Consider the following 27,029-nt stretch of genomic DNA (forward strand, 5'->3'; position numbering starts at 1 on the left):
TGGGATCAAAAAATTCCTCGGTGCCTGAGCGCGAGGAAGAAAGACTTTAGGGGAAAGCAGGAAAATTAAAAAGGCACCAGGCACGCTACGATTACAATGACATTATTTAACTATTTTCCCCTTTGTTAGGGAAGAACTCCAAAGTATGACTGTTTCATTTCTAATGTAAAACGATCTTAACTATTTCTCTTTTTCCTTTAATATTTATTTAAGAGAGAGAGAGGGAGAGAGAGCAGGGGAGGGGCAGAGAGAGAGGGAAACACAAAAATCTGAATCAGGCTCCAGGCTCTGAGCTGTCAGCACAGAGCCTGATGTGGGGCTTGAACCCACAAACCATGACCTGAGCCAAAGTCGGATGCTTAATCAACTGAGCCACCCAGGCACCCCCAATCCTAATTATTTCATAAGATATCTTATCACCTTATTCTCAAACGAGGAAGGACGTTAAGACTCATGACAAAGTGCGGCATTAGCAGCACGGCCCGACACGGTGACACATTCTCCGCTTGCACCGTGCAGCGCAGGGGCCACTGACCACAGTGCCTTTGAGCACCGTGGCTAACGCGGCCTGTTACAGAAAAGAATTCTTTCCTTTTACTTGTAGTTAACTTGAACCTAAATTGGTACCTGTGACTACAGCTACCAAAACGGACAGCCTGGGCCTAAGGAGCAGCTTTGGACGGATATTCAAGCTTCAGAGCTTAAACCTTTTGAACTTGCTCATGCTCAGTTCTCTTACAATCACAGCCACTGAGATCGACCTGAAACTGCACTAGTAACTCAAATTTAGTAATGAAATTGCAAATGAAGTATCTCTCAAAACTTCCTCCGGCTGATTCTGGGAACATGACACAAACCACCTTATAAATGTCTACAGCTTTGTTTTTTTAATGTGTATTTGGGGGGGGGGGCGAGAGAGAAAGGGAGAGACAGAATCTGAAGAGAGAGAGAGACAGAGAGAAAGACAGAATCCAAAGCAGGCTCCAGACTCCGAGTTGTCAGCACAGAGCCCGAGGCGGAGCTCCAACCCACAGACCTCGAGATCATGACCTCAAAGTCAGACGCTTAACCAACTGAGCCACCCAGGGGCCCCAAATGTCTACTTTTTAATTTGGAGACTACCACGCGCCGCTGCACAAATAACAACAAGTTCTGGCGAACCAAGTGTCTCCCTTCACAACCGGCCAGGGCAGGGAGGTGAGGGCCCGCTCCCCCTTACCTAGGATCTCCTCGGGGGTCCACTGTTCGTGCGGCTCTGCTGAAAGACCCTCGCCCACTCTCCCCTCGGGGTTCTGCTGCCCGTACCAGCCTCCCCAGCCAGGAAACCAGGACTGAAGGTACTGCAGCATCCAGCTGCCGCCGCTGGGCTCTGGGTCCCCAGGAGAGTCGCCTGGAGAATCAAATTGAGGCTCTCGTAGGCTCTGTGTCAACCAGAAAAGAGCAGGTATGAGTCCCCAAAGACCGAAACAAGAGGCCGTGTGCCACTGACTACTCTTCGCCCTCAGCGAGGTGCGGCACCTCGAAGCCAAAGCACTCCTGAGCGCTGGGTCGGGACGTGTCTTCTCGCAGCGGATGCCTTACCTCCGCCAGCTCCTCTTGTTTGTGAAATCGCTCATGAACCAGCTCACGCAGAATCTTCAACTCCTCAAAGCTCTGCTCCTCTTCAATCCGACGCATCTCCTCCTGTTTGGGGTTAAAAACAAACAAAACAGGTCTTCTAGCCCCAGGGACTGGCCACCTTCGCGGACCACGAGGACTGTGAGGGGGTCCATCTGGGCCCCAACATCCCCACCGAAGGCCAAGGAGCAGTGAAGATAAACAGCTCAGCTCCACACACAACCCCACAGATTTTAGCTGCTCTCTGGGGCCTGACAGCAAGTACAGAAGGAGCGGAGAACAGTGCTTGGTTGAAAATGAGTAACTGGCGGCGCCTGGATGGCTCAGTGGGTTGAGCGCCCGACTCTTGATTTTGGCTCAGGTCATGATCTCAGGGTAACTGAGTTCGAACCCTACCTTCGGGCTCCACGCTGACATCGGGCTCTCCCTCCCTTTCTCTCTCTCTCTCCCTCAAAATAAATAAATAAACGAGAAGAGAAGAGAAGAGAAGAGAAGAGAGAAGAGAAGAGAAGAGAAGGGAAAAAAGAAAAAAGAAAAAAGAAAAAAGAAAAGAAGTAACGGAAGTGTAGGTTCTCCTCCACGGGCCTGCCGTGTGCACGATCCGACAGAGCTGCCCAAGTGTTCTCACGTGCATGACCTCAGTCACTCACAGGAGGGAGCTAGCTGGTACTCTTCCCACTTCACATGAGGAAACTGAGGACCACAGTTACCCCGTAAGTGTGTGGGCTTCCAGCTCCTTACGTTTCATGGGGGGGAGCAGCAAGGATGTACACATGTAAGGTGCTTCCTGCCAGTTAGGAAACAATGGTGGTAGCCAGCCACGTGCAAAGATAAAAAGGAAAGTGGAACTAGCTGCCCTAAACTGTTTTTTAATCCCTAACATAAAGAAAAAGGAGAATAAGGGGCAACCAGGTGGCTCAGTCGGTTAAGCGTCCGACTTCAGCTCAGGTCATGATCTCACAGTTTGTGGGTTTGAGCCCCACATCAGGCTCTGTGCTGACAGCTCAGAACCTGGAGCCTGCTTCGGAATCTGTGTCTCGCACTCTCTCTGCCCCTCCCTGCTTGTGCACACTTGTTCGCGCACACACTCTCTCTCTCTCAAAAATAAACATTAAAAAAAAAGGAGATTATTTGTTCTCCTCACTGTGAGTTTATACTTCTCTCTCTCCTCCATCTTTGCCTATGCCTTGATGAAAACCATCCAAAACAAAATGTCTGGCTTCTTCCACCCTTTTCACAGGGTCCCCATGTCAGTAACCACGCCTGATGCCGGTGGAAAAGGCATTAACAAAGTGAGTGGTCATGCCTCAGGGAGCCAGCAGGAGACACAGGGACACTTAGCAACTCAGCACCACCACTGGTGACCACACACTGGGTTGCTGTTACATGCTGAATGTTTGTGACCCCAAAATTCAAATGTTGCAGACATAACCCCCAGTGTGATGGGATCTGAAGGTGAGGCAACTCGGTTTAGTGCCCTTGTAAGAAGAGAAAGACAGATCTCTCTCCACCGGGGGAAGGCCGAGGAGCACACAGTGGGAAGGCAGCTGTCTGCGAGCCACAAAGAGACCCTTGCCAGGACCCAACCACCTTGATCGGGGACTTCTCAGCCCCCAGAACTATGAGACCCATGGCTGCTGTCTGAGCCCCTCAGTCTGCGGCACTTAGTGATAACAGTCCACGCTGACGGAGACAGGTGCCGAAGGGAAACTTGGAAGTATTTCCTGAAGACACAGTTCGTTAGGACATAGTGCCTGGGCACAGTCCAAATTCCTATCACGAAAACCGCTGCCCATAAAACCGAGACAGGCCAAAGAACGGAACAATCCTTGCTCCCTTCCCTGAGGAGAGAGGTAGACAGACTAAGGCAGGGGTGGAGTCCCACGCCAGGACTTCTGGAGCCGTGGCTCTGAGGACGGCCAGCCCTTGGTGACCTTGCCTTCACCTCCTACTCCACCCCCTCCGCCTGGCCTCTATCCCTGAAACCCCAAGGTCAACAATCAAGTCACCTGGGATTAGGGAAAGTGTAAGCCAAAGTCTACAGGGATTAGTCGGAGAGCCTGGAGGGAAAGGTCACTGATGAGGACCAGGCTTTGAAGAGACACGGGGGATGGGACGGAAACCTCTCGGGGCCCTACACGGCCAGCCAGCGGAGGAGGGGGGGACACCAGCGTGTGGCAGGGCCACGGCCACCTTTATTCGTCCCCCACCGTGGGCCGGCCCTCCTCCAGCAGCAGAAGGTGGAGGGTCCTTCTGGCCAAGGCGAAGCCGAGGCCTTCCGAGAAGTCCTGGCCTGGGAAAACCAACGCCACCCTCTAAAGTGATGGTCGCTGACCAGGGACTCTCTTTCTTCACAGACTCCACTCCCGTCAGCCTCTGGAAGACGTTTTTACCCTCTGAAGACATGACATGCGGGACAACAGCCCCCTCACCTTGTCGTCCGCGGGCAGCAAGCCTCCCTTCAGCACGCTGAAGTACTTGTCCGTGTAGGACACGGCGTCGTGGGCGCGGTGCAGCGCGAAGTCCCAGGTGCAGCGCCTCCTCGCCTCCCTGATCTCGGTCAGGTTAGCATTCAGAGCAAAATACCACCATTCCCGGCAGCTGAGAGGTTGATAACAAGGTTAATCACTTCTTACGGTAAAAGCAACTATAATGCCATCAACCCGGGGCAATCCACATAATCCTGTTCCTTCCTCTTCTGAGACCGCAGTTCTCTTGTCACTTTATGCCTCCAGCTCCTTTGAACGTTAGGCCAAAGCCAGCGTGTGGGAAAAGCCCACCTGCTGACAAAGAACATGGAAGAGCAGACTCTGAACCCACACATCAATTATAATGTGTAGACAGCAGACGGGTCTGAATTACCCATAACGTAAGTCCCATCCGGTGAAGACCATCCTAAGATACTTGGCGAGGATTTGGATACTAAAGGCTTCATACGGGACGCTTCAGGGAAGACATGGAAATACACAGGATCTTTTATAAGTTCTGCTCTATTGGACTGCTCAGGCTCATCGCTGCAACAGGAAAAGACTCCTTTCTGCTACAGAAGTTAGAAAGTGCGCTACATAAATGCTCCCCTCCCACGGGCGAACAGGCGGAGGGAGGAAGGTTCACGACGAAGCGTTTCCCACACGGTCAGACCCCACCCGAGCAAACCAGCCTGCGCGCCACGCGAGACAGAGAGGACGTTCACTCCATCTGCGAGTAAACCCACGCCACCAAGTCCACACACGGTGAGCACAGACCAACAACAGGAATGGCACTGTAACGGCCAGAAAAATCAACTGTGTTCTTAGCTCCCATCGTGTGTAAGGACCAGTGAAACAGACTTCTGATCTGTGTACGGAACCACAACAAAAACCAAAAACACGCTATAAAAGGCATGTCACGCACAACGCGGAATTTACAAGCCCTTACTTCTCCGATACAGCCACTTTGGGTTTCCACTTTCGGAACTTCACCTGCCTCTCCTTCCGTTCCAGCTCCTTGAGGAACTCCATGATTTGCCGGTATTGCAGCTTTTCGGGGTTAAAAGAAAAGTCGGTTAGAACACAAGCCTTCGTTTACTCAGTTAAGACATCTCTCTGCCAAGAACAAGTCATGGTGGTCCAGCCGCTGCACTGCAATCCAGTGCAAACTGGAGCCCATGTAACCGCATCGAGCGCCACTCGTCCCTGACCGCCAACAGTGAAGGATTCAGATTACTCTGCCGCTCCGGCTCCCGGCTCAGCACGTTCAAAGCCAGAGCAAAACTAACCCGAGAGCACCCCAGCCTGACCCGGGACACACGGCGGTGGCTTGCGCCCCCCGAGACAGCCGTGGGCTCCGTGCACGTCCCTTCCTGCCAGGGGCTAGGAGGCCTCGAGACCCTTCCGCCACAGTGCTTCCTCCGCCCCCAGCTCCGGTCCAACGGGGCGAGCGTAGACGGCTAGGAAGAGAGGGCGCACCTGAGACAGTTCCAGGGGGATGGTCTCCAGGCGGATGTCACACTCAATACGCGGCGTGTGCCGCGACCTCAGAGGCTCCTTGGAGCAGTTTCTCTTCAAAAGAGCGGATGTGCACACAGGTTCCAGGATGTAGTGATGATCGCGACTCTCCATGCTCTTGCCCATGGCCTCCTGGGGGTGACAAGGACGTCTGTCATTACAGCCAATGTTTTCAGGTTCTAGTTCCACACTGGTATGTTATCCAACTGAGGGGCATTGCCTCAGAGTCCCAAACCAGGACAAGACAGGGACTCTAAAGTCTCTAGTATTTTTCTTAAAGTTTATTTATTTTGAGAGAGAGAGGATTACAGAGAATCCCAAGCCGACTCCATGCTCACAGCACGCAAGGCTTGAACTCACAAACCTTGAGACCATGACCTGGACCAAAATCAAGGGCCGGATGCCTAACTGACTAAGCCTCCCAGGCGCCCCATAAGGCTCTCTAGCATTTCTTTAAAAATGTATCTGTACTTCTGACTAGGTAAAGCATTTACATGGTTCAACACTGAAAAGCAAAATAAGATGAAACAACCCCTTCCGACTCCATCCACCAGCTACCCAGTCCTTCTCCCCAGAGGCACCAGTAATGCCAGTGTCCTGTGTGCCCCCAGAGGCATTCTGTGAATGTTCAGAGAACTCAGTGATTTTCTGGTTTTTTAAGCATTCTCATACAGACAGTAGCTGTTCTACTTCAGTTTTGTAAACTTAACCCGAACTCTTAGAGGCTGTTATGTATTCATCACACAGATCTCTGTTCTCATGTTGTGTAGCTGCAAGTGCTTCTACTGTATGGATGCACGGCACTTATTTAAATTCTTTTTTTACATTTATTTATTTTTGAGAGACAGAGTGTGAACAGGGGAGGGGCAGAGAGAGAGGGAGAAAAAGAGACACAGAATCAGAAGCAGGCTCCAGGCTCTGAGCTAGTGGTCTGCATACAGCCAGACGCGGGGCTTGAATCCACGAACTGTGAGATCCTGACCTGAGCCGAAGCCGGATGCTCAACCGACTGAGCCCCCCAGGCGCCCCTGCACGTACTTATTTTACTGAATTGGCAAAACCAAGCTGTTCTATACAACAGCATTCAAGCCAAAGAAAATCTAGGGTGAGGGGAAAACACGAGCCCTTTTTCTACATTCTACTTAAGCCACCTACAATTCCTTTACCAAAGACTAAACTCAGAATTTTTTCTATCCTTCACAAACAGCAGTACTTTATAACCCAGGATTTGAATGAACTTCTAAGTATTTCTTAAAGGAATACCACCAAAGGACAAATTTCAAGATTTATATAATAAGAAAACTCTTCTTTAAGAATCAGATCTGTGGGGTGCCTGGGTAACTCAGTCAGGTAAGTGTCCGACTTCGGCTCAGGTCATGATCTCGTGGTTTATGGGTTCCAAGCCCCCACTGGGCGGTGTGCTGACAGCTCAGAGCCTGGAGCCTGCTTCAGATTCTGTGTCTCCCTCTCTGCCCCTCCCCTGCTCAAGCTCTGTTTCTCTCTGTCTCAGTGATAAACAAACATTAAAAATTTAAAAAAAAAGAATCAGATCTGGTGGTGGGGCACCTGGGTGGCTCACTCAGTTAAGCATCCAATTTCAGCTCAGGTCATGATCTTGTGATTCATGGGTTTAAGCCCCACATCGGGCTCTGTGCTGACAGCTCAGAGCCTGGAGCTACTTTAGAGTCTGTGTCTCCCTCTCTCTCTCCCCCTCTTCTGCTCAGACTCTGTCTCTCTCTCTCTCTCAAAAATAAACATTAAAAAAAAATGTTTTTAAAGAATCAGATCTGGTGCCTTATCCATTTAAAATCCGGATGTCAAGGAATGTCCGGGATGAATGTCCGACTCTGGATCTCAGCTCAGGTTATAATGTCAAGGTTCCTGGGATCGTGCCCCACATCAGGCTGTTCTGGCAGTGCATAGCCTGCTTGGGATTCTCTCCCTGCCCCTCCCTGGCTCACTCACTTTCTCTTACTCTCTCTCAAAATAAACTTTAAAAAATATATGATAAAATCTGGATGTCAAAAAAAACAAAAAATAAAATAAAAATCTGGAGATGAAGTTTGTGACGTCTTAAAGAACACAGCATTAAATGGGGAAAAAAAAAAAACTACATTGTAATGTAAACGTGAAACATACCCAAAATATCGTGCAGAATCACACACATACCAAGTGCCTCAAGCAAACCCACGTGAGCACGGATGCCCATGGAGGAGGAGCCACGGGGAACAGACACCGATGAGGCAGGGCCCCTGCACGCCAGCGCTGTGTTCCAGTAAAGATTCCCGCCAGAAGCGTACCTGTAGCTCCACCTGAGGCAAATCCCCCAATAAAGTGCAATCGACATCCCAATAGATGCTAAACTCTGCCACATCCAGTTGCTTCTTCCGCATTAACTTCTGTACCTGGGGGAAAACGGGGAAGAAAGTAAGATGACTCGTCATTCACAAACTTCACGCATTCATTCAACAAACCACTTCTGAGGAAGCGTGCACCAGGCACTGGGCAAGGTGCTGGGGACACAAAACTGAATTAAAGCACGAGCTTTGCTCTTATGGCGCTCAGAATCTAACTAGGATACAATCAGGCCACATTTTAATCAAGCAGAGGGAAGCAGAAGAATAGAGAAGATGCTCTGAGCAAAGAAAAGCAAAAATGTCACGGGGCGGATGAGCATCAAAAGACGGGTGGGGGCGCCTGGCCGGCTCCGTCGGTTAAGCCTCCGACTTCGACTCAGGTCGTGATCTCACAGTTCGTGGGTTCGAGCCCCGCATCAGGTTCTGTGCGGACCGCTCAGAGCCTGGAGCCTGCTTCGGATTCTGTGTCTCCCTCTCTCTCTGACCCTCCCCTGCTCATGTCTGACTCTGTCTCACAAAAATAAATAAATGTTAAAAAAACAAAAATTAAAAAAAAAAAAAGACAGGTATGTTCCCAGAAGAGGGCAGCGCAGAAGGAAAGGGCTGGGACACAGGTCAGAGCCCACCGTACAAAAGGCCTGACATCTTCAGAGCAGGGAGACCACACGTGATGGGAGCGCGGTCCTCGCGATGCGGGGGCCGCACGCGGACACGGGCAGGAGCGCACGCATGGAATGGGGTGGTAAGTGCTGATGGTACTGGGTGTGCTGGGCTAAGTGATTTCCCCCCCTCCAAAAACCCATGTCCCCCTGGAACCTGTGAATGGAACGCTATCTGGAACCAGGGTCTTTACCGACACAATCAAATTAAAACGAGGCCATGCCAGATGAGGGTGGGCCCTGACGTAACGACCAGTGTCCCCCTGAGAAGAGAAGGCGGACACACGGGGGAGGAAGCCCGCGTGAAGGAGCCAGGGACGGAGCGACGCGTCCAGAAGCCACGGAACGCCGAGGGAACCTTCGGAAGCACGGAGGGCAGTTTCTCCCACAGAGCCTCCAGATGGGCCTGACCCTGCAAGCACCCTGATTCTGGACGTCAGCCCCCAGGAAGGACTGTAGAGAGTAAGTTTCTGTCCTTATAAGCCATTCTGCGCCTGGTCATTTGTTAAGGCGGCCCTAGGAAACAGATACACTAGGAACGGAAGCTGATGCCATACTAAAGCGTTTGGACTCCACACGGGAGGAGCCGCGGAGCCGTGGAGGTTTTGGGGTGGGCACACACCCCGCTCCACTGTGCAATTCAGAAACAGAACTCTGGCAACACCGCAGGGCACAGCTTCCCTCGTGGGCGCGCCGGAGAAAGAGAGTCCCGAGTGGATCAAGAAACGAGCAAGTTCACAGGCTCCGGTTACAGCTCAGCAATACCGGCTAACCAGCCCCCAGCCACACGCATCTGCCCCAGCATCCGGCACAAACACGACCTTTTTCCTGTGTGGGCCGTGATGTGGAAGAGACTGGGAAGCACTGGTGTGGAAAGAACGCAGGGACCGAAGGGGGTCCTGGGGCAGGATATTTCATTAGCCCGGGCCAAAGTTTACAGGATCCCGAAGTGAGACAGCGGCCGTGAGGATGAGAGGAAGGAACACACTTGAGGCATTCTGCACGGAAAACTGGCAGGAGGCTGTGAGCAGACGGATGCGAAGTTGAGGAGTAAGAAGCGAAAGGAGGAGCCCGGGCTTCCGGAGATCAGGGTGGCGGCTGAGAACACACGCCCCAGAGCAGGGATGGCAAACGTGGGCAAAGGGCCAGAGCGGAAACGTGAAGAAGGCTCCGTGGAGCGCAGAGCTCCGGCTGTAACTACTCAGCTCTGCCCACTGAGGCATAAAGGCAGCCACGGACATGCGTAGATGACGGTGTGACAGCGATCAGTAATTCTTTACGGACAGACCACCGGGAGTCGGGGGGCTCTGCTCTATAGTCCGCAGCGTGCAAACCCCCAGCTCTGCAGCCGGCCCGCGTGGCTTCCGCTCCCACCGCTATGTGCCGCGGCGCCTTGGGTTGTGTGCAGCAGCGGGCTGACGGGGGTGGCAAAGAGCACTGAAAATCCAACGAGGTTAGTCACGTGAAGCACTAACAGTGCCTGGTACATAGCCAGGGAAGCTAAACGGGCCAGCGGAACATAATGGGATCACTTCGGTTAGCACAAGCCTAAACCCCACGGAGGTGTCCTGCAGGTAAAGCCTGAGAACCAGGAGGTGGAGAGTGGAGGTCAAGATGCGGAAGGCATCGACTCGCACTCCCGGGGGTGGCTGAGTCTGTGACACGAAACGAGTTCACCCCCCGAGGCACACATGGCATGAGACCTCAGCTTCTTGGGGCACAAAATCAGAGGGGACACACCAACGTTGGAACGAATGAGCGAAATAACAAAAGGTCAGAGAAAATTCGCCATTTTCCTATCTCGGCAAATGAATCCGCTGGCACAGACGAGAGGCCCGCACAGCCGCCCGAGAACTTGGGGAGGGAGAATGTGACACAGAAGGACGAAGGCAGAGCCCCGAGCTCCCGAGGGCCTTCTTCCCGGTCAACCGCACGGCTCATACTCACGGGCTCGCTCACGGCATTCTGCATGGACACGTTCTTAATACAGACGCCGAATGCAAAAGGATGGGACGGATTGGTGATGCCATCTTCAAAGCGCAAATGGACATCCTGAATTTTTAACTGGAAGGGGGGAGAAAAAGGAAAACGTATTTTGACACGTGCTGCAGGTAGAATACTCCAGGGAGACGTCCAACCGCCCTTGAGCATTTAAATAAACTACAGCAGGCAGTTTACACAACGCTTACAGCACACACGCCATTCCAGAAGACCCCAGAAAGAAACAGCCAAAGAAATACCACTGGATCTAGATAACTGGCCTTCCCTGTCTTATGACGCCTTAATCTTGTGCCGGGGTCCCCGCTCCTAGACTCAGGGACACCTGAGGGCTCAGGAGGGCACATACACTTCGCACTTATTTCCCTCCCCTTGCCCCTGTAGGTGGGCTACAGAGAAGGCACTCTGCTTCGGTGAATTAAAAATCGTTAACAGAAAATGAAAAGTCAACCCACAGGATGAGAGAAAACATTTGCAAAATCACGCATTAATAAGGGACTAGAATTCAAAATATGTAAGAAACTGTTGCAACTCAACAGTAAACAAATAAACCGGGGCACCTGGATGGCTCAGTCAATTCATCATTCGACTCCTGATCTGGGCCCAGGTCATGATCCCATGGTCACAGGATCAAGCCCCAGTCCGGCTCTGCACTGAACGTGGAGCCTGTTTAGGACTCTGTCTCTCTCCCCCTCTGCCCCTCTCCCCTGCTCACGCTCTCTCTTTCTCAAAAAATAAAATTTAAAAATTTTTTAATAGTTAAAAAAATTTTTTTAAACCACTTTTTAAATGGAAAAGGGATCTGGATAGACATTTCTCAGAAAAAAAGATATTCAGGCGGCCATAAGCACAGGAAAGATGTTCAACATTAGCCATTAAGGAAATGCAAGTCAAAACTACAGTGAGGTGTCACCTCAGACCCACTAGTATGGTTATTATCAAAAGACAGTCAACAACAAGAGTTGAGGAGGATACAGAGAAATTAAAATGTTCATCCATTACTGATGAAACTGTAAAACAGCAGGTCTCTTTGGAGAACAGTCTGTCAGTTCCTCAAAAAACTGAACACAGAGTCACCATATGACTCGACAATTCTCCCCCTAGGTATATACTTAAGAAAACTGAAAACACGTACGCACACAAAGCCATCTACACGAATGCTTATGCCAGCATAATTTATAATAGCTAAAAAAGCGGAAACCACCCAAATGGCCATCAACTGATTGGCAGACAAACAAAAATGTAGCAAAGCCTGAAAACCGCAGAAAACCCTCAGTACGAATACTCCATTCGAACTCCTGCACTTTACGCAGGTTTCCAGCAGCCAAAGGCTGCATCCCCGGTACATTCCGGCGTCCTTCCGAGTTCCTGTCTGGAAAAGCTCAGGGCTGTTTGTTCCAGCCAAGCCTGACGATAGGTCCCTGACCTCCCTTTCTTAACAGCACTGGCCCAAAGGGGATTACAACTGTGAATCCTTTCTCAGTCCCTAAGAGATGTGTGCGTATCTCCTACCATCAAGGACAGGAAAGCCGTTCCTCTGAAATGTAATCATGGGGAAGGACGGGTCCTATGTCCCCGTCTCTGTGGGAGCGCAGGAGCCCAGCCAGCAGACACGGCTGGCCTCATCCCATTGACACTGACCCCCTGTGATTTTTCACCTGAGCCCTGCCCCACACAGAGCCCGCCTCCCTCTCCCTTTAAAAGGCCTGTCACCTCTATGCAAACTGGGCTAGCACTCTGCTCTCGCTGCTTGTCGGGAGTTACTGAATAAAATCTGTCTTCACTGCTTTAACTAACACCCGGCTCTGTTTATCAATGACAATCGATACACGCGAATACTTTATTCAGTCTTAAAAAGGAATAAAGTATGGTAAAGACCACGACATGGATGAACCTCGAAAGTATCATGCTGAGTGCAAGAAGCCAGACCCCAAAGGCCACGTGGTGTGATCACATGGATATGAAATATCCAAACCAGGCAATGTCCATAAAGAACGTGGATTGGTGGTTGCAGCAGGGCTAGAAGGAGAGGAGAAATGGGAGTAGCTACTGAGTGGGTATGGAGTTTCTCTTTGGGGTAATGAAAGTGTTCTGGGACTAGGGAGTGGTAATTGAGGCACTTTGTGAATATGCTAAAAGACACCAGAGGGTACATGTTAAAAGTATGAATTTTATAGGGCGCCTGGGGGGCTCAGTCGGTTAAGTGTCCTACTTCAGCTGGGGTCATGCTCTCACGGTTCGTGGGTTCAAGCCCCGCGTCGGGCTCTGTGCGCACAGCTTGAAGCCTGCTTTGGATTCTGTCTCCCCACCCCTTCTACCCCTTCCCTGCCCGTGCGCTGCCTCTCAAAAATAGACATTAAAAAAAATTTTTTTTAAGTATGAACTTTATGGGGTGTTAACTACATCTCAATAAAGCTATTATTAAAAATAAAAATGAGGAATTATTTAAAATTAATGAAAGCTAAAACAATTTAAAAAGACAACTGCCTGAAACAATTCAAAGCACTCACCTCAAATGTACCAACCTCTTTGTCAACATTCTGACAGTTACGAAACCAACAACCTCAGACTGCATTCTGGGGGGAAGTGGTGCACCCTGAAACCATTTTGGCCTGTGTCACCTTGGCCATGCAAGAAAACCTCGGATGTAGTCATAAGTACAGGCTTACACTTATGCCATTCGTGAAAATCAGCACAGACCCTGATCTAGTTTTTGAGGACAAAAGAAAACTGTAATTAAAGCAGAAAATGTGGCCAGCAGCCCGAGCCATCGACCTGCCGCCAGACGCGTCCGCGAGAGCTGGAAACCCCTCAGAGGGCTGAATTCACTGCATCACCCGCTAGAAACCACGATTCGACCTCCCTCACTGTACAGATGAAGCAGCCGAGACCAGAGAGCTGAAGTGATCTGCCCTGGACGAATCGGTCACAAAGGTTCAGGTGACCCGGCCCCTTAGGAGGTACGTTCTGCAGCAAGGAAGAGCTCCACCCCCAAGAACAAGGTGAAGTACAAGGTGAGTGAAAACAAAACTCCTACTGGCACGAGCCGGAGCCAGAAAAACCCACGGCTGCCCAGGGCTGGAGGCTTGCTTTTCAGGCTCTCCTCTGGCTCTGCCCGTAGCAGGGCAGCCTGAGCGGCGAGCCGGGCTCCGCACACCCCGCCCCGGGCACACCCACGAGGAACCAGGCGCGCCGGGAGCAGGAGCGAAGCACATGTCGGCCTGAGAAGTCCCGGTGGCGTTCACACTTGGTGAAAGTCAGCAGGACTTACTTCGATGTTCTCCACAATTCTCGTGACTACTGAGGCAGTGACCGAGTACCAGTAGGACTCCCCCTTCCGCTGGCGTTCATTCTACAGAGGAGAGAGCTAGGGTTAGCGGGATGCCTGGCCTGCTCTGCACGGCGCCTCCCCGCAGCCGATCCCAGGGCGGGGGGTCTTGCCTTCCATCTGTCCTCCAGGGCCTGAAGTAGCGCCTTCTTGCGCTCCCTCTCCAAGAGCTTCTCCTTCTCATCATCGAAATCCTCGAGCTTCTCAGGGGCTCCGATTAAGTGAAGGCTGGAGATGGAGATCACCCAGGGGTCCACGTGGGGGCGATAAAAGGGAATCTGAAGAGTCACCTTCCCAATCAAGCCTGGGAAAAGCAAAGTCTCGTCAAATGATGATAATACTTCTTTCTATTTTTCTGCAGTCTTCTAGTTTTCTGTAAGAAGCATTAGTACTTTTACCATGTACTTTTTTAAATTTTTTTTTAATATTTATTTATTTATTTTTGAGACAGAGAGAGACAGAGCATGAGTGGGGACGGGCAGAGAGAGAGAGAGGGAGACCAGAATCGGAAGCAGGCTCCAGGCTTTGAGCTGTCAGCACAGAGCCCGATGCGGGGCTTGAACCCACGAACGTGAGATCTGACCTGAGCCGAAGCCGGAGGCTTAACCGACTGAGCCCCCCAGGCGCCCCACCATGTATTTTTTAACCTCAGAAACCAGGCAGAAGGTTCTCGTCTACGACAGAAGTCAGTACGCTGACACCTGTAAGAACGAGGCCCAATAAACCAGAAGATGGAAAAAGTGCAGCGTGGCTTGCCGCCTTATGGAAGACAACCCCTTTCCTCTGCAAGGTGCCTCTCCCCCCACAAGCTAAACTGCACCCTAAACTGCCCCGGGGCGTCTTTCTCCCCACCGCACCTGCACAAGCCCACGAGCACGAAACTCATTTCCTGTTCGTTATTAGTTGGCTGGTTGAGGAGCATTTCTTGGGAGTTGCTGGGCTTACAGTACGTCCGGTCGTGAGCACACGGACTGCACACCGCCTGCGGGGGCACGAATTCCGATCCTTCAGGAGAACCCGGGCTGATGTGAAGCTAAATGGTCTGCTAGGACCATGACTGGACTTCCCAAGTCCCACCACTTCTAGCCGAGCTGCCACTAAGGAACAGTACATAAGAATATCTAACTGGGGGCACCTGGGGGGCTCAGTCGGTTAAGTGTCCAACTCTTGGTTTTGGCTCAGGTCATGATCTCACGGTTCGTGAGTTGGAGCCCCGCATCAGGCTCTGTGCTGGTCATGCAGAGCCTGCTTGGGATTCTCTCTCTGTCCCTCCTGCACTCTCTCTCTATCTCAAAATAAATAAATAAACTTAAAAAATAAAGAATACCTGACCTGTCCTAATGGCTCTCTCAAAGATCCACACGGCCCTATCTAACTACTATCCTATCTCTGAGAGAAATAAACGTTATCAGAGAGCGTTCATTTCCCTCTGAGATCTAGAACTCAAGTAGGACTGATCTGTTAAGGATAAAAGAATATCATTAACACCAAGTGATTGACTGTGTAATCTACTAACAACTTAAGAAATGTGACAACAAACAATGGAAAACATTTTAATTTACGTTTTATCTAGAAAAATGAAAGTAAGTTTTTTCTTTTTGGGTGGGCTTTATCAGGGGCTCTGGGTTTTTTTTTTTTTAAAGTAGGTTCCATACCCAACATGGGGCTTGAACTCACGACCCCAAGAGTCACATGCTCTACTGACTGAGCCAGCCAGGTGCCCCGAAAGTAAATTTTGTATATTTAATAGTTAATATTACAACTGAAACCATATACAAGTCTTCATCACAAAGAGTTTAACAATGATCAGTGTGCAGCTGCAATTCTAACCTAAATTAAGTGGGGGAAGAGGCATATTTGATAGATGACAAGTAAGACATAACTTCTGTTACATTTCATTTAATTTTTGCAGAACAAGTACAAATAGGGTCATTTTTGCAAAAATATGAGAGAACGTCATCAATTTCCTCCAAGAGCCTCTCTGAATCCTTTGACATTCAGATAACAACTCTTCTGGAAACGCCCACAGTAGCGTCACCCTGAGTGTCTTGCAGATTCTAACCTGTCACGGTCTTGGCCTGTGACTCCAGCAGTTCACCCATCACCTGAATTGACTTCAAGAAAGTCTAAATCGTTTGCCATATTTCTATCCTATTTCACTTGCAACTGATTGTGCTTGCATTTTATTTTAATAGAAGGATCCAAAAATAAGGGAAAGAATGACATCAATAGGCTATCATTGAATGATGAGGCATGTCTGAATAGGGACTAGTTTTATATACGGTCATTTAACAAAGAATGTTGTGGTGGGGGTTTTTTTGTTTTGTTTTGTTTTTTTAAGATTTTATTTTTAAGGACTGCCGGGGTGGCACAATCAGTTGAGTGTCCGGCTCTTGGTTTCAGCTCAGGTCTTGCTCTCACAATTCATGGGTTCAAGCCCCGCATCTGGCTCTGTGCTGACAGTGCAGGGCCTGCTTGTAATTCTCTCTCTCCCCCTCTCTCTCTGTGCTCCTCCCCTTCTCTCTCTCAAAATAAATAAACTTTAAAAAAAAAAAAAAGGAAAAAAAAAAGACAAAAAAAACTTTAAGTTAAGCTCTACACCTACTGTGAGGCTCAAATCACAACCCCAAGATCAAGAGTTGCACGCTCCAACTGAGCCAGCCAGGTGCCCCAACAGAGAATATTTTAATTCCATGACCATTCTTGTTTCCTTACCAAACCTAGAAACTGCACAACTCCTATACTAACTGCAAAAATCTGCTGAGTGTGCCTGGCATCGTTCTGAGTGGTTTTACTGCACTGACTCCTGAATCCCTCTCCGCAGCCCTCTGATGTAGGTACAACCATTATCATCTCATTCTGAAGACTGACAGGCACACCGAGTGGCGAGGGAACTCCCACAAGGCCACACAGCCAGAGAACGGCCAATGGGGGCTACACACCCAAGCACACTGCTCCAGAGCACGCCTTCCGTTCAGTAAACTCTCAGTAATATAAAGAATTCTCCAAAAATCAGAACCCCCTGTATCTAGAACAGAAGTTCTTCCGCAAACATAAGACTCACCTGGGGTGCTTGTTAAAAATGCAGGGTCGGTGACACTCCCTGGCCAATTCTGATTCACTGGGCCTGGGGAGCACCTGACCTCCCCACCGCCACCCAGGGTCATCCTGACAGACAAGGCCACGCGTTAGGCCTGATCTGCAGCCTATATTCCTCTTCCTCCCCAAACCGAGTCAGACTCCAGGGCTCTCGGTTTTCACATCCCAAGCACTAGATCTAGACTCAAAACTGCCCCCCTCCGCTTTAGAGGTCCGCATACCCGCTTTGACTTCAAACGGTAATTCCAGCTCTTTCAAGGCATCTTTCTTCAATGGCAGGTTTTCCAACTCAACAGCACCTGAGAAATAAAAGCAACATCATGAAATGCAAATGCAGCAGGTGCCCACTGTGTGCAAATCACTGCAGGTTACCGGGAGTTTTACATCCCCACCCCGCTATAAAAAGCCAGGCACCAGACCAGCCTATGCACTTTATCTGCACTCATTTCCTGACAGCTGAGGCCTGCCCACGGATGAAGGCTTTAGCCTGGGATCTTTCTCTATAATAAGCCAGATAGTAAATATGTCAAGCTTTATGGTATCAGTTGTGTATTCTGTTTTGTTTGGTTTGGTTTTACAAGCCTTCAGAAATATAAAAGTCTTTCTCAGTTTGGACTTGGCCAGCTGGCTAGGTTGCAGACCCCGAATTCAGAAGCATGCTCATCAGAGAACCACTAACATCTGAATCACGTGGGAAGACATGCAGGCTCCTGGGCCCCCTGTCCAGACATCTCTGGGATCAAAACACAGAAATTTGTGATTTTTAACAAGCTCCTGCAAACCTCCCCCCCCTCCCCCCCAACAAATGGGCGCACTGCGAAGCACATCTGAGCACCCCCGAGTTAAACACAGTTGGTCATCAATGGGAATTACACGCTCTCTTCTGGACAGAGCAGCTCGGCATGTTCTCCTCCATATCTCCACCTACAGGATTTAATTACCTGTCAGAAAGCAAAGAACAAACGACTGCCGAAGGCCCTTTTCAGACCCAGCTTGTACAGGACTTAACCCTGGAGGTGCGAGATGTCTCTGAAGCCGCCAAGGCCTAGTCAAGAGGGAGCGGCTGATCTCTCACTCTCCCGGAGGTGGAAAGCACGTGGCCTACCCCTCCTCAGTCTGTAGTAGACCCTGAGCTGGCCCCTGGGAAAGTGGAAAGAGAAGGCAAGGCCCCCTGCTAAAGGGCGGAGACAAGCATCATTGTACTGAGCTGTGTGCACAACCTCAGGCAGTCTCTGAGGACGGGGAGTACAGACCACAACTACCCAGCACCCCTTAACCGGTACAAGAGCTCAGAAGAAAGGCAAGCAAACCAAAGACAAATTAATACAAGAAACAATTCTTTTTTCCTTTAAATGACTGTTCAGGACTTGTGGGTAATTGGCTTCTAAAGAAGTATTCAAATCCAGCAACTTGGCAGATGCCGAGCAAATGCAGGCAGCTTATGTTTCAGACTTTGGCAGAAGCATGTGTCTACATGGTCCCCACAGAGCTTAAAGACCAACCAAAGAGCTGGGGCGCCCGGGTGGCTCAGTCGGTTAGGCGTCCAACTCTTGATTTCGGTGCTGGTCACGATCGCATGGTTTGTGGGATGGAGCCCCAGGTCGGGCTGAGCTCGGGGTGCAGAGCCTGCTTGGGATTCTCTCCCTCCCCTACCTTTCTCTTTCTTATAATAAATAAATAAATAAATAAATTTAAAATAAAGACTAACCATCAGGAGAAGTTAATAACCCCAGAGAGCCTGGATACAACCCTATTTCCACATACGGGGATCAAAGGGGAAGGGGGGGGACATGAAACATGTTCCTCAACAGTTGAAACTGACATAAAGGGGGAAAGCATATCATTTCTTCTTCTTTTGAAGAGCATCATTTGCAATTTGAATCATCTGCCCTATTTTTCAATACCCAAATCTGTCACAAAGGCAGGCGGCACTAGGTCTCCTCGGCTGCTGTCCACCTGCAGGCAAGCAGAAGGAGTGGTAGGCAGGCCGCGCCGTGAAACATTAAGGTGCAGAGGGCAGAAGTGGTCGAGGAAGGAGAAGAAACCGAGGAAAGAACGAGAAGAAAGGGCCGCCCACGGGGAGTCAAAACCAAGGGACTCAGGCGAGAGGGCGGCAGTGGTGGCTCCGGTCGGAAGACTCTGATTCCCCACCCACTCAGACGTGTGCCCACAACTGGCCCTGCTGGGAAAGGTCCCTCAAGGGACCCAGAAGGGGTGAGCACTTTATAAATGACAGCGCTGCTCGTTTCCTTCCGGGCAGATAAGGCACAGGCTCATTCCTGGATGTCTCATCCAAAAACTCCTCAGCCTAGTTAGCCTACCAAGAAATGGAGTCCCTAGAACTGGAGTAAATCTAAGGGCCAGCGCTTTTTGGTCACCACCGACGACTACTGAATTCTCCTCCCTCGGCTCACTTCAAAAGCCAGCCTGCGCGGGGCACCTGAGTGGCCTGGCTGGTTAAACATCCGACTTCGGCCTAGGTCATGCTCTGGCCATCCCGGAGTTCAAGCCCCCTACTGGGCTCTGTGCTAACCGCTCAGAGCCTGTTTCAGACTTGGTTTCCCTCTCTCTCTGCCCCTCCCCAGCTCATGCTCTGTCTGTCTCTCTCTCTCTCTCTCTCTCTCTCTCTCTCTCTCAAAAACAAATAAACATTAAAAAATTTTAAAAAAGAAAAATGCCAGCCTGAGGTTCAGGGCTTATGAGAACAAGAAGGAGGGGAGCCGAAGTGCTGGGTCACAAACAGAGATGTGCCCACAGCCCATGGTCCCGGCCCCCTGACGGACACCGGCAGCTGCTGCCTTCTGGCCTTAAACCATCCCAAATAGGCCCGTGAGCTTCCCGCCCTCGGCCTGTGCTTATGACCGCCCCGTACCACCTACCGAAATCCCGCAGCGCTGCCGCCCAGGGTCCTGCAAACAGGGTGATGGCACCCCCAGCGGCGCCCGCCACACTGTGCCTGGGTCTCCACACTGCCCAGTGCTGCCGCATCATTTCTGTATCCCCAGCAGGGTAACAGGTGTCCCAGGGCCAGGACGACAGAGAGGGAGGGAGTAACAGCAAGGGTCCCAGCAGGGAGCACTGAGCAAGGGATGACGGATGCCGAGCACCTGCTACGCATCATCTCATTCAGTCCACGCAATTACATGAGGAAATGCTCTTAATTTCTCCATTTCGACGTGAGGGACGTCAGGCTCAGGCAAAAGCCATCTGCCCGGAACTCTCAGAGCTGCCGAGCTGCGGCGCCGGAGTCCACGCCGCGTCTGCCTGACCTCAGCTGGCAAGAGGCACAGGGGGTGAAGACCAGGCCTGAGTAACTTGCTCACAGTCATAAGGAGCATGTAACTGAGGAGACCAGGCCCAGCCGCTAGGCCTGAGCACCTCGTATCTTCTCCTGTCCCCCCACTCTGTATCACCCCAGAGCACAGAGGTGGACCCAAAGCAGGCCTGCCATGGTGTTTGCTGAGTGACAAACAAATAAAATCTTACATAAATTCTCTCTCTCCTTCAACTACTTGTACGCTATTTTATGTTTCTATTGCTTTTAGTATGTGTGCACAGTCCACCCTTGAAGTCCAATCCACGCCAACTGTATGCTGACGATCGTGACCATGGAGGATGATGGGAACTAACATCGACGGAGGGCCCCTGTACGCCACAAACGGTCTAAGCTATTTGACCCACATTAACGTGTCTAGTCCTCAGAATCTTATGAGACCGTTAATATTCTCTCCAATTCACGTACAGGAAGAATTTGAGAATTCATGAAGAATTGGAGTAAGTTTCCCCAAGGTATTGGCAAATGGAAGCAATGGGATTCAAAACAAGTCCAGGTATAAAATCCATACTCTTGATCACTATTTCCATCTTCCTGGCATCTCCCAAAGCACCTCACACACTAAATATCTCCAGATGGACTGAAATAACATCCCTGTTCCTATACTCTACCCCCTGCCCCCAGACACTGCAATGCTCCGACACTCTCCTAGTCAAGCACTGTGAAGTGCTTTGAATCCGTAAGGATGGGCACCACACTGATACTGGTTAGGAAAGAAAAAGCATTTTTCTATTCTGCATAGAGAATATATTCAAATAGGAAATAAGCGTAGAAAGGCAGTTTGAAGCACCAGAGAGATACACACGGTTGTCATTACAAGATATATTCTAATTTTTTTTATTTTTTTTAACAGTTATTTATTATTGAGAGACAGAGACAGAGCATGAGCAGGGGAGGCACAGACGGGGGGAGACACAGAATCCGAAGCAGGTTCCAGGCTCTGTGCTAACAGTGGAGATCGAACTCACAAACCGTGAGATCATGACCTGAGCCGAAGTCGCATGCTTAACTGACTGAGCCACCCAGGCGCCCCCCAAGATATATTCTAAAACTGAGCTTAGAAATCTGTTATCAGGGGCGCCTGGGTGGCTCAGTCGGTTAAACCTCCGACTTCGGCTCAGGTCAGATCTCATGTTCGTGGGTTCGAGCCCCGCATCAGGCTCTGTGCTGACAGCTAGCTCAGAGCCTGGAGCTTGCTTCTGGTTCTATGTCTCCTTCTCTCTCTGCCCCTCCTCCTCTCATGCTCTGTCTCTCTGTGTATCAAAAAATAAATAAAACATTAAAAAAAAAAGAAATCTGTTATTAGTATAGACTCCGTAATACAGCAGATACCACGAGTTTCTACTCATTCATTCCTTCAGCAAACATCCTCTTACCACATCACTCTTGAAAGAGCTGGCGAGGTTATGGTTTGCAATTGCCTTTCTCGGCCCTGTTTCCAGCACTGTGCAACCTGGTGGCACGTACAAGAACTTCAGTAAGTGACCAAAGAGGTGAACTTGACACTACTCTTGTACTTTGAACACATCCTCTTCCCTGACAGACTAGTCACTTTCACCTTGCACTTAGCAGCTCCCTTCTAAGGACAGGGAGGAAAAGGTCAGGACAGAAGTTAAAGATTAAGAAAAAACCTACTTCAAGTCTCCTCGGAACTGGAGGGAGGAGGGGCTTCCTGCAGCCTGGGGCTGCCAAAATCCTTTCACTGGTTCAGGAAAGCCTGGAAGGCAATACCTCTGGCGAGGGCTGGGCCACTGACACCCTATTCTCAGGTGCCACCACACTATATACTACCGCCATCTCCACTAATCGGTCCTGGTCCACTAATCGGTCCTGGTCTGCTGGCCCAAACCCACACCCCCAGGAAGGGGAGTTTCCCGCCATACCTGACATCTCCTTCCCACTTTCTATGATGCTACATGATCGAAGACTGACTATCTCCTTTCTCTACATTTGTTCAAGTGTTCCATTTTGAGTTGAGCAAAGAGAGCTTAAATTAAAACAAGGAAAAGGGAAGGGGCACCTGGGTGGCTCAGTCAGTTGAGCATCCGACCTCGGGTTAGGTTCATGAGTTTGCGCCCCACATCAGGCCTACTGCTGTCAGCACAGAGCCTACTTGGGATTCTCTGTGCCCTTCTCTCTCTGCCCTTCCCCTATTCATACTCTCTTCAAGAATAAATTTTTTAAATATTTAAGAAAAAGAAGGGGAAAAAAGTGGGTTTCCAACTCTCACACCCGATCCCTGGACTGTGTTAAGTCGTGTAGAGGCGTTTACTGAGGCCAGGCCTACAAAGGCTCAGGCTTTATAGTACTTTACTACTTGGCAAGACAAGACCTCAGAAATCTGTTGACGACTCCACAGTAACATATTTTAAAACTCTGACTAGGTGTGCCTGTTACACACCAGCAGGAAAAGAACTTTACGTGTCATTCCATTTGATCCTTAACGCAACACTGGAGAGGTATATTACCCATTTGTTCTAAGGAAACAAAGGCTCAGAACTTCAATGACTTGTTCACATGAGTAATACGTAACACGACAGGATTTGAAGGCAAAGCCAATGCCATTGTCACTACATGGCCACCTCCACAAAGCTACAAAGCTAACTGGGATTGGGGTCCCCGGGTGGCTCAGTTGGTGGAATGTCCGACTGTGGCTCAGGTCATGATCTCATGGCTCTTGGATTCGAGCCCAGCTGTCAGGCTCTGTGCTGACAGCTCAGAGCCTGGAGCCTGCCCTGGATTCTGTGTCTCCCTCTCTCTCTCCTCCTCTCCCACTCACTCTCTGTCTCTCTTTCTCAAAAATGAATAAACATTAAAAAAATTTTAAGTTAACTTGGATAAAGCAACAATATAGTCTTTTTTTTTTAATATTTAATAGTTCCCTAAAATCTATAGCAATACAGCTACGTAAGTGACCTGTAATAATAATCTGCCATATAAGAGAACGTGTTTCCTTTAACACATATTTAGTACAAAGCCATCTGGGCATTATGTTTTATTATTGTCAGTTCAACAAAAAGAATATAAAAAAACAGAAATGCCATCTGCAAAGGCATAAATTACCAAAAAGAGATACACTTACCTTTCAGAAGCGCAACAGAGAGCTGATCAGTGTTCAGGTTATTGACGTATTTCCCCAGATAGGTGTTGAGAACCCAGGCTACAAGACCTTCCAACATGACTATATCCTCAAGACAAGGTGTTTAAAGATCACGGATCATTCTTTATCTCTTTCTCTCATGGTCACAGAAGAATCTATGAAGCAAACAAAAAAGGAAATCAACAGAAAAACCAGATGATTTTCTGCGCTGACTTCCTACTCTGCCTTCCCTGAAGGTAGACGAATGAACAGAAAGCCCAGATTTAAGACAAAAAAAAAGGAGGGGGGTGGTGACAAGCACTCCAAGATGCCCTGTTGGCCGAGGATCAAACCAACACATCTACATGCTGACATAGTGACAAGGAGCAGTCAGTCCTTTACAAATTTACCAAAAAATACCCAGAACTCCAAGTTTTCTGTCTTTTTCATGTAACTGATCATTAAACTGCTTGCCTGTAGGAATTCACCTTGGAACCAGACTGTCCTGCTCAGCGATTCTCATCTGAGTGCAATTAGGCAACATCCAGAGACATTTTTAATTATGGTGATGAGGCGAGGAAGGCGGATTGCAGTTGGGATCTTGTGAATAGAGACCAAGGGAGAAGCTACAAATCCTATAACGCACAAGACAGCTCCCCCAGGGCAAAGAATTATCCAGCCCAAATGTCAACAGTGCTGGGGTTGAAGAACCCTGTCCTAGATGAAGGTAAAGATGCCCTGAGAGATTTCAGTGAACTTCACATTCGGCAGCGATCCCCTGTAAGCCTTCTCTAATTCCGCGTTGCAAATTTGTTCATCAGGATCATTCATAAAATAATATAAACAAAAGAGAGAACGTTAAGACGGAACTGCATTACAGGACCGCACCCTGGGCTGCTGATACAATGAACTGTCTTAGGAACACAAACACAAGAAGTCCTCTGGTTCCAGCTACCGCATTTATATTCAGAAATGCACAACTACTACCCACAATAATGGTACTTGTTAGTATCCCAAAACAATATACAGGTTACTTTTAGTACTACTAAAAGTTACCATGACGGAACCTAAGACACAAAAGGTCCTTTTTAACTTTTTTCTTTAGTGTTTATTCATTTTTGAGAGAGAGAGAGAGAGAGAGAGAGAGAGCGAGCGAGCATACGGGAGAGGGACAGAGAAAGGGGGAAGCACAGAATCCAAAGCAGGCTCCAGGCTCTGAGGTGTCAGCACAGAACCCAAGGTGGAGCTCAAACTCACTAACTGTGAGATCATGACCTGAGCCGAAGTCGGACCCTTAACCAACTGAGTCACCCAGGCACCCCAAGACATAAAAGTTTAAAATGGGCCCCAAAATCAATCACTCAGCTAGTAGATCCCAAGTAGAACTGCGAGTTCCAAATCTTGCTCAGAGCCAACAAGCACATCAGACACCAGCCCATCATGCTGGACGCTCCAGGTTTGCTATGACATGTGTCCTACTTGGAACCAGCCCTTTCTGGATCCTTTCCAGGCACTCTGCCCCACCCCCGGTGATTCATCTTAGCACCAGAAGATAGGCTTATCCCAGATGAAAAGGCTAGCACCCAACAAAATCCCCAAACACAAGGCCCTGTAAGGCCCGGTAAGAATTAACTCAACCTCCAAGAAAGACCGACTTCTATTTGTCAACAGTGTCTTGGTCTTCCGGCAGGATTGATTTTTATTTGCCATCAAAATGACAGGAAAAATAAACAAGGTGCTAAAGAGCATCTGATGAAACACTAGTTTCTTTCCAGAGATTTTTTAAAGCCATATTTTGTGTAAAACTAAGAATTTGCTAGAGATCATCAGCTACATGTATTTAAAGAAGAGGTCATGGGGCGCCTGGGTGGCTCAGTCAGTTGAGCGTCCGACTTCGGCTCAGAGCATGATCTCCCGGTTCATGGGATTCGAGCCCGCGTCGGGCTCTGTGCTGACAGCTAGCTCAGAGCCTGGAGCCTGTCTTCAGATTCTGTATCTCAATCTCTCTCTGGACCTCCCCTGCTCACACTGTCTCTCTCTGTCTCTCAAAAATAAATAAAAAATATAAAAAATAAATGAAGAGGTCACGAGAACAAATTCTTTACAGTAAGAAATGTTTAACAGCCTGGTTAAAAAAAAAAACACACATTTCTTTATTACAACTTTAAACAAGTAAATCCGTGAAAACAAAAATTTACTTTAAACAAGTAAACCTGGTAAAAAAAAAAAATTTCCTTATTATAACTTTAAAGGTAAATCTGTGAAAACAAAATGTGACCTGACTGATCTAGCCTTACTATGTAAACTCCAAACACACTTAGGCAAGGCACCAAAATCAGAGTGCTCTTTATTTAAGTTACTGCCACTGACCCTTAAAACGCCAAACAAACTCTCTCTGAAGGGCCAAATACGAATGCTCTCCCAGTAGAGGGAATCAGGCCCTTCTCCACCACCACCACCGCCCCCCCCTCCTCCGGTGGAAGAATGCAAAACACAGATTACCAAAAAGGTGGGGCGCGAAGCAACGTAAATGCCCTTGTCAGTCAATGAAGTCCCAAGCCAGAAAGCATCTAGTAGCGCCGCTAAGCATCTAGACCAGGCTGGAAGCCACTTCAAGGATTCCCTTAAGGAATCCGGTGTCGGGAAGGGCCGCCAAGCTGGCTAGACTCCCAAAGTGTCTCTACGCTCCGGTCAACCAGGGTTTCCAGGCAGCCGCCCGGCACTAACTCCCACCTGACCTCCCCTAATCGGTGGGGCTGGTGTCACTGGGGATCAGGGCTCGGCCCACAGGCGGACAGACAGCCGGGCGTGACCTTGAGCCAGGCCCCTCCCTCGAGGGGCGGCCAAAGCCGAGAGTGGGACTGGCACAGGGACCGGGGCTCTCCCCGCGAGCCGGCAGGGCCTGAGTGCCGCGGGCACCAGGGAGCCGTGAAAAAAGAAGAGGGGGCAGGTGCCAGGCCCCGGGCCCCACAGGAATGGGACTGCCCTTGAGGGCGAGGGTCCCACAGCCCTTCTTCCACCCCGTGGGCTCTCCGGGGACAGAGACCCCACCTCCCAGATAAAGCCCGGAGGCAACGGCGCCCGGAGCCTGGGGTCCCCGCACCTGGGAGGCGGGATTCAGCCTGGACGTGACCCCGGAGAGCGGGGGTAGAGTGGTTTGAGGCCTGAGGTCCCCATCCCAGAGCGCGACCCCAAAAGGCTGGTGGGTGGTTAAAACATTTTGGGAGAACTGATCGCCGCCCCTTTTCGGGCGTGAGGCACGGGGGTCCCGCATGGGGACCGCCGCTTAGGCGGGGAGACGCGGGCTGACACCGCCCCCAATCCCAGGGCACCAGGCTGCCGGGACCCTGGAGAGGGTGCGGAGTCCGGCGGCGGCTCGGACTCCCAGGACCAGGACGCGGGGGTCCCGGGAAGCTCGGGCAGCCCCAAGCCTGTCTGACCCTGGGGTGCCTGCGGTGGCTGGGACGCAGGTGTCCCCCGAGAAGGCAGGCGGGCTCGGGGCCGGCGGGAGCGCGGACGCCCCGGGGCCCCCGGAGGAGCTCAGGCGGCGGGAGGGCCGGACCCCGGGCTCC

At 50.0% G+C, this 27,029-nt stretch overlaps 1 protein-coding gene across 1 annotated transcript in view; it reads right to left on the reverse strand.

Annotated features, from left to right (window-relative positions):
• The window catches only part of VPS13D (vacuolar protein sorting 13 homolog D), a 256,120-nt gene extending 230,143 nt beyond the window's left edge, over positions 1 to 25,977 (reverse strand). Inside the window, exons 1-13 of the mRNA XM_029945909.1 lie at positions 25,960 to 25,977; positions 23,461 to 23,633; positions 17,266 to 17,343; positions 14,059 to 14,249; positions 13,889 to 13,969; positions 10,567 to 10,683; positions 7,904 to 8,008; positions 5,565 to 5,735; positions 5,035 to 5,135; positions 4,050 to 4,218; positions 1,582 to 1,683; positions 1,220 to 1,421; positions 4 to 24 (exon numbers count right to left, since the gene is read on the reverse strand). Coding sequence (XP_029801769.1) covers positions 4 to 24; positions 1,220 to 1,421; positions 1,582 to 1,683; positions 4,050 to 4,218; positions 5,035 to 5,135; positions 5,565 to 5,735; positions 7,904 to 8,008; positions 10,567 to 10,683; positions 13,889 to 13,969; positions 14,059 to 14,249; positions 17,266 to 17,343; positions 23,461 to 23,557 — 1,435 coding nt within the window. The 5' untranslated portion in view covers positions 23,558 to 23,633; positions 25,960 to 25,977. The remainder of the gene's footprint in view (positions 1 to 3; positions 25 to 1,219; positions 1,422 to 1,581; positions 1,684 to 4,049; positions 4,219 to 5,034; positions 5,136 to 5,564; positions 5,736 to 7,903; positions 8,009 to 10,566; positions 10,684 to 13,888; positions 13,970 to 14,058; positions 14,250 to 17,265; positions 17,344 to 23,460; positions 23,634 to 25,959) is intronic.
• Positions 25,978 to 27,029: the final 1,052 nt, after the last annotated feature.

Source organism: Suricata suricatta, chromosome 8 (genome assembly GCF_006229205.1).
Source record: "Suricata suricatta isolate VVHF042 chromosome 8, meerkat_22Aug2017_6uvM2_HiC, whole genome shotgun sequence".
Classification (NCBI taxonomy): Eukaryota; Metazoa; Chordata; class Mammalia; order Carnivora; family Herpestidae; genus Suricata; species Suricata suricatta.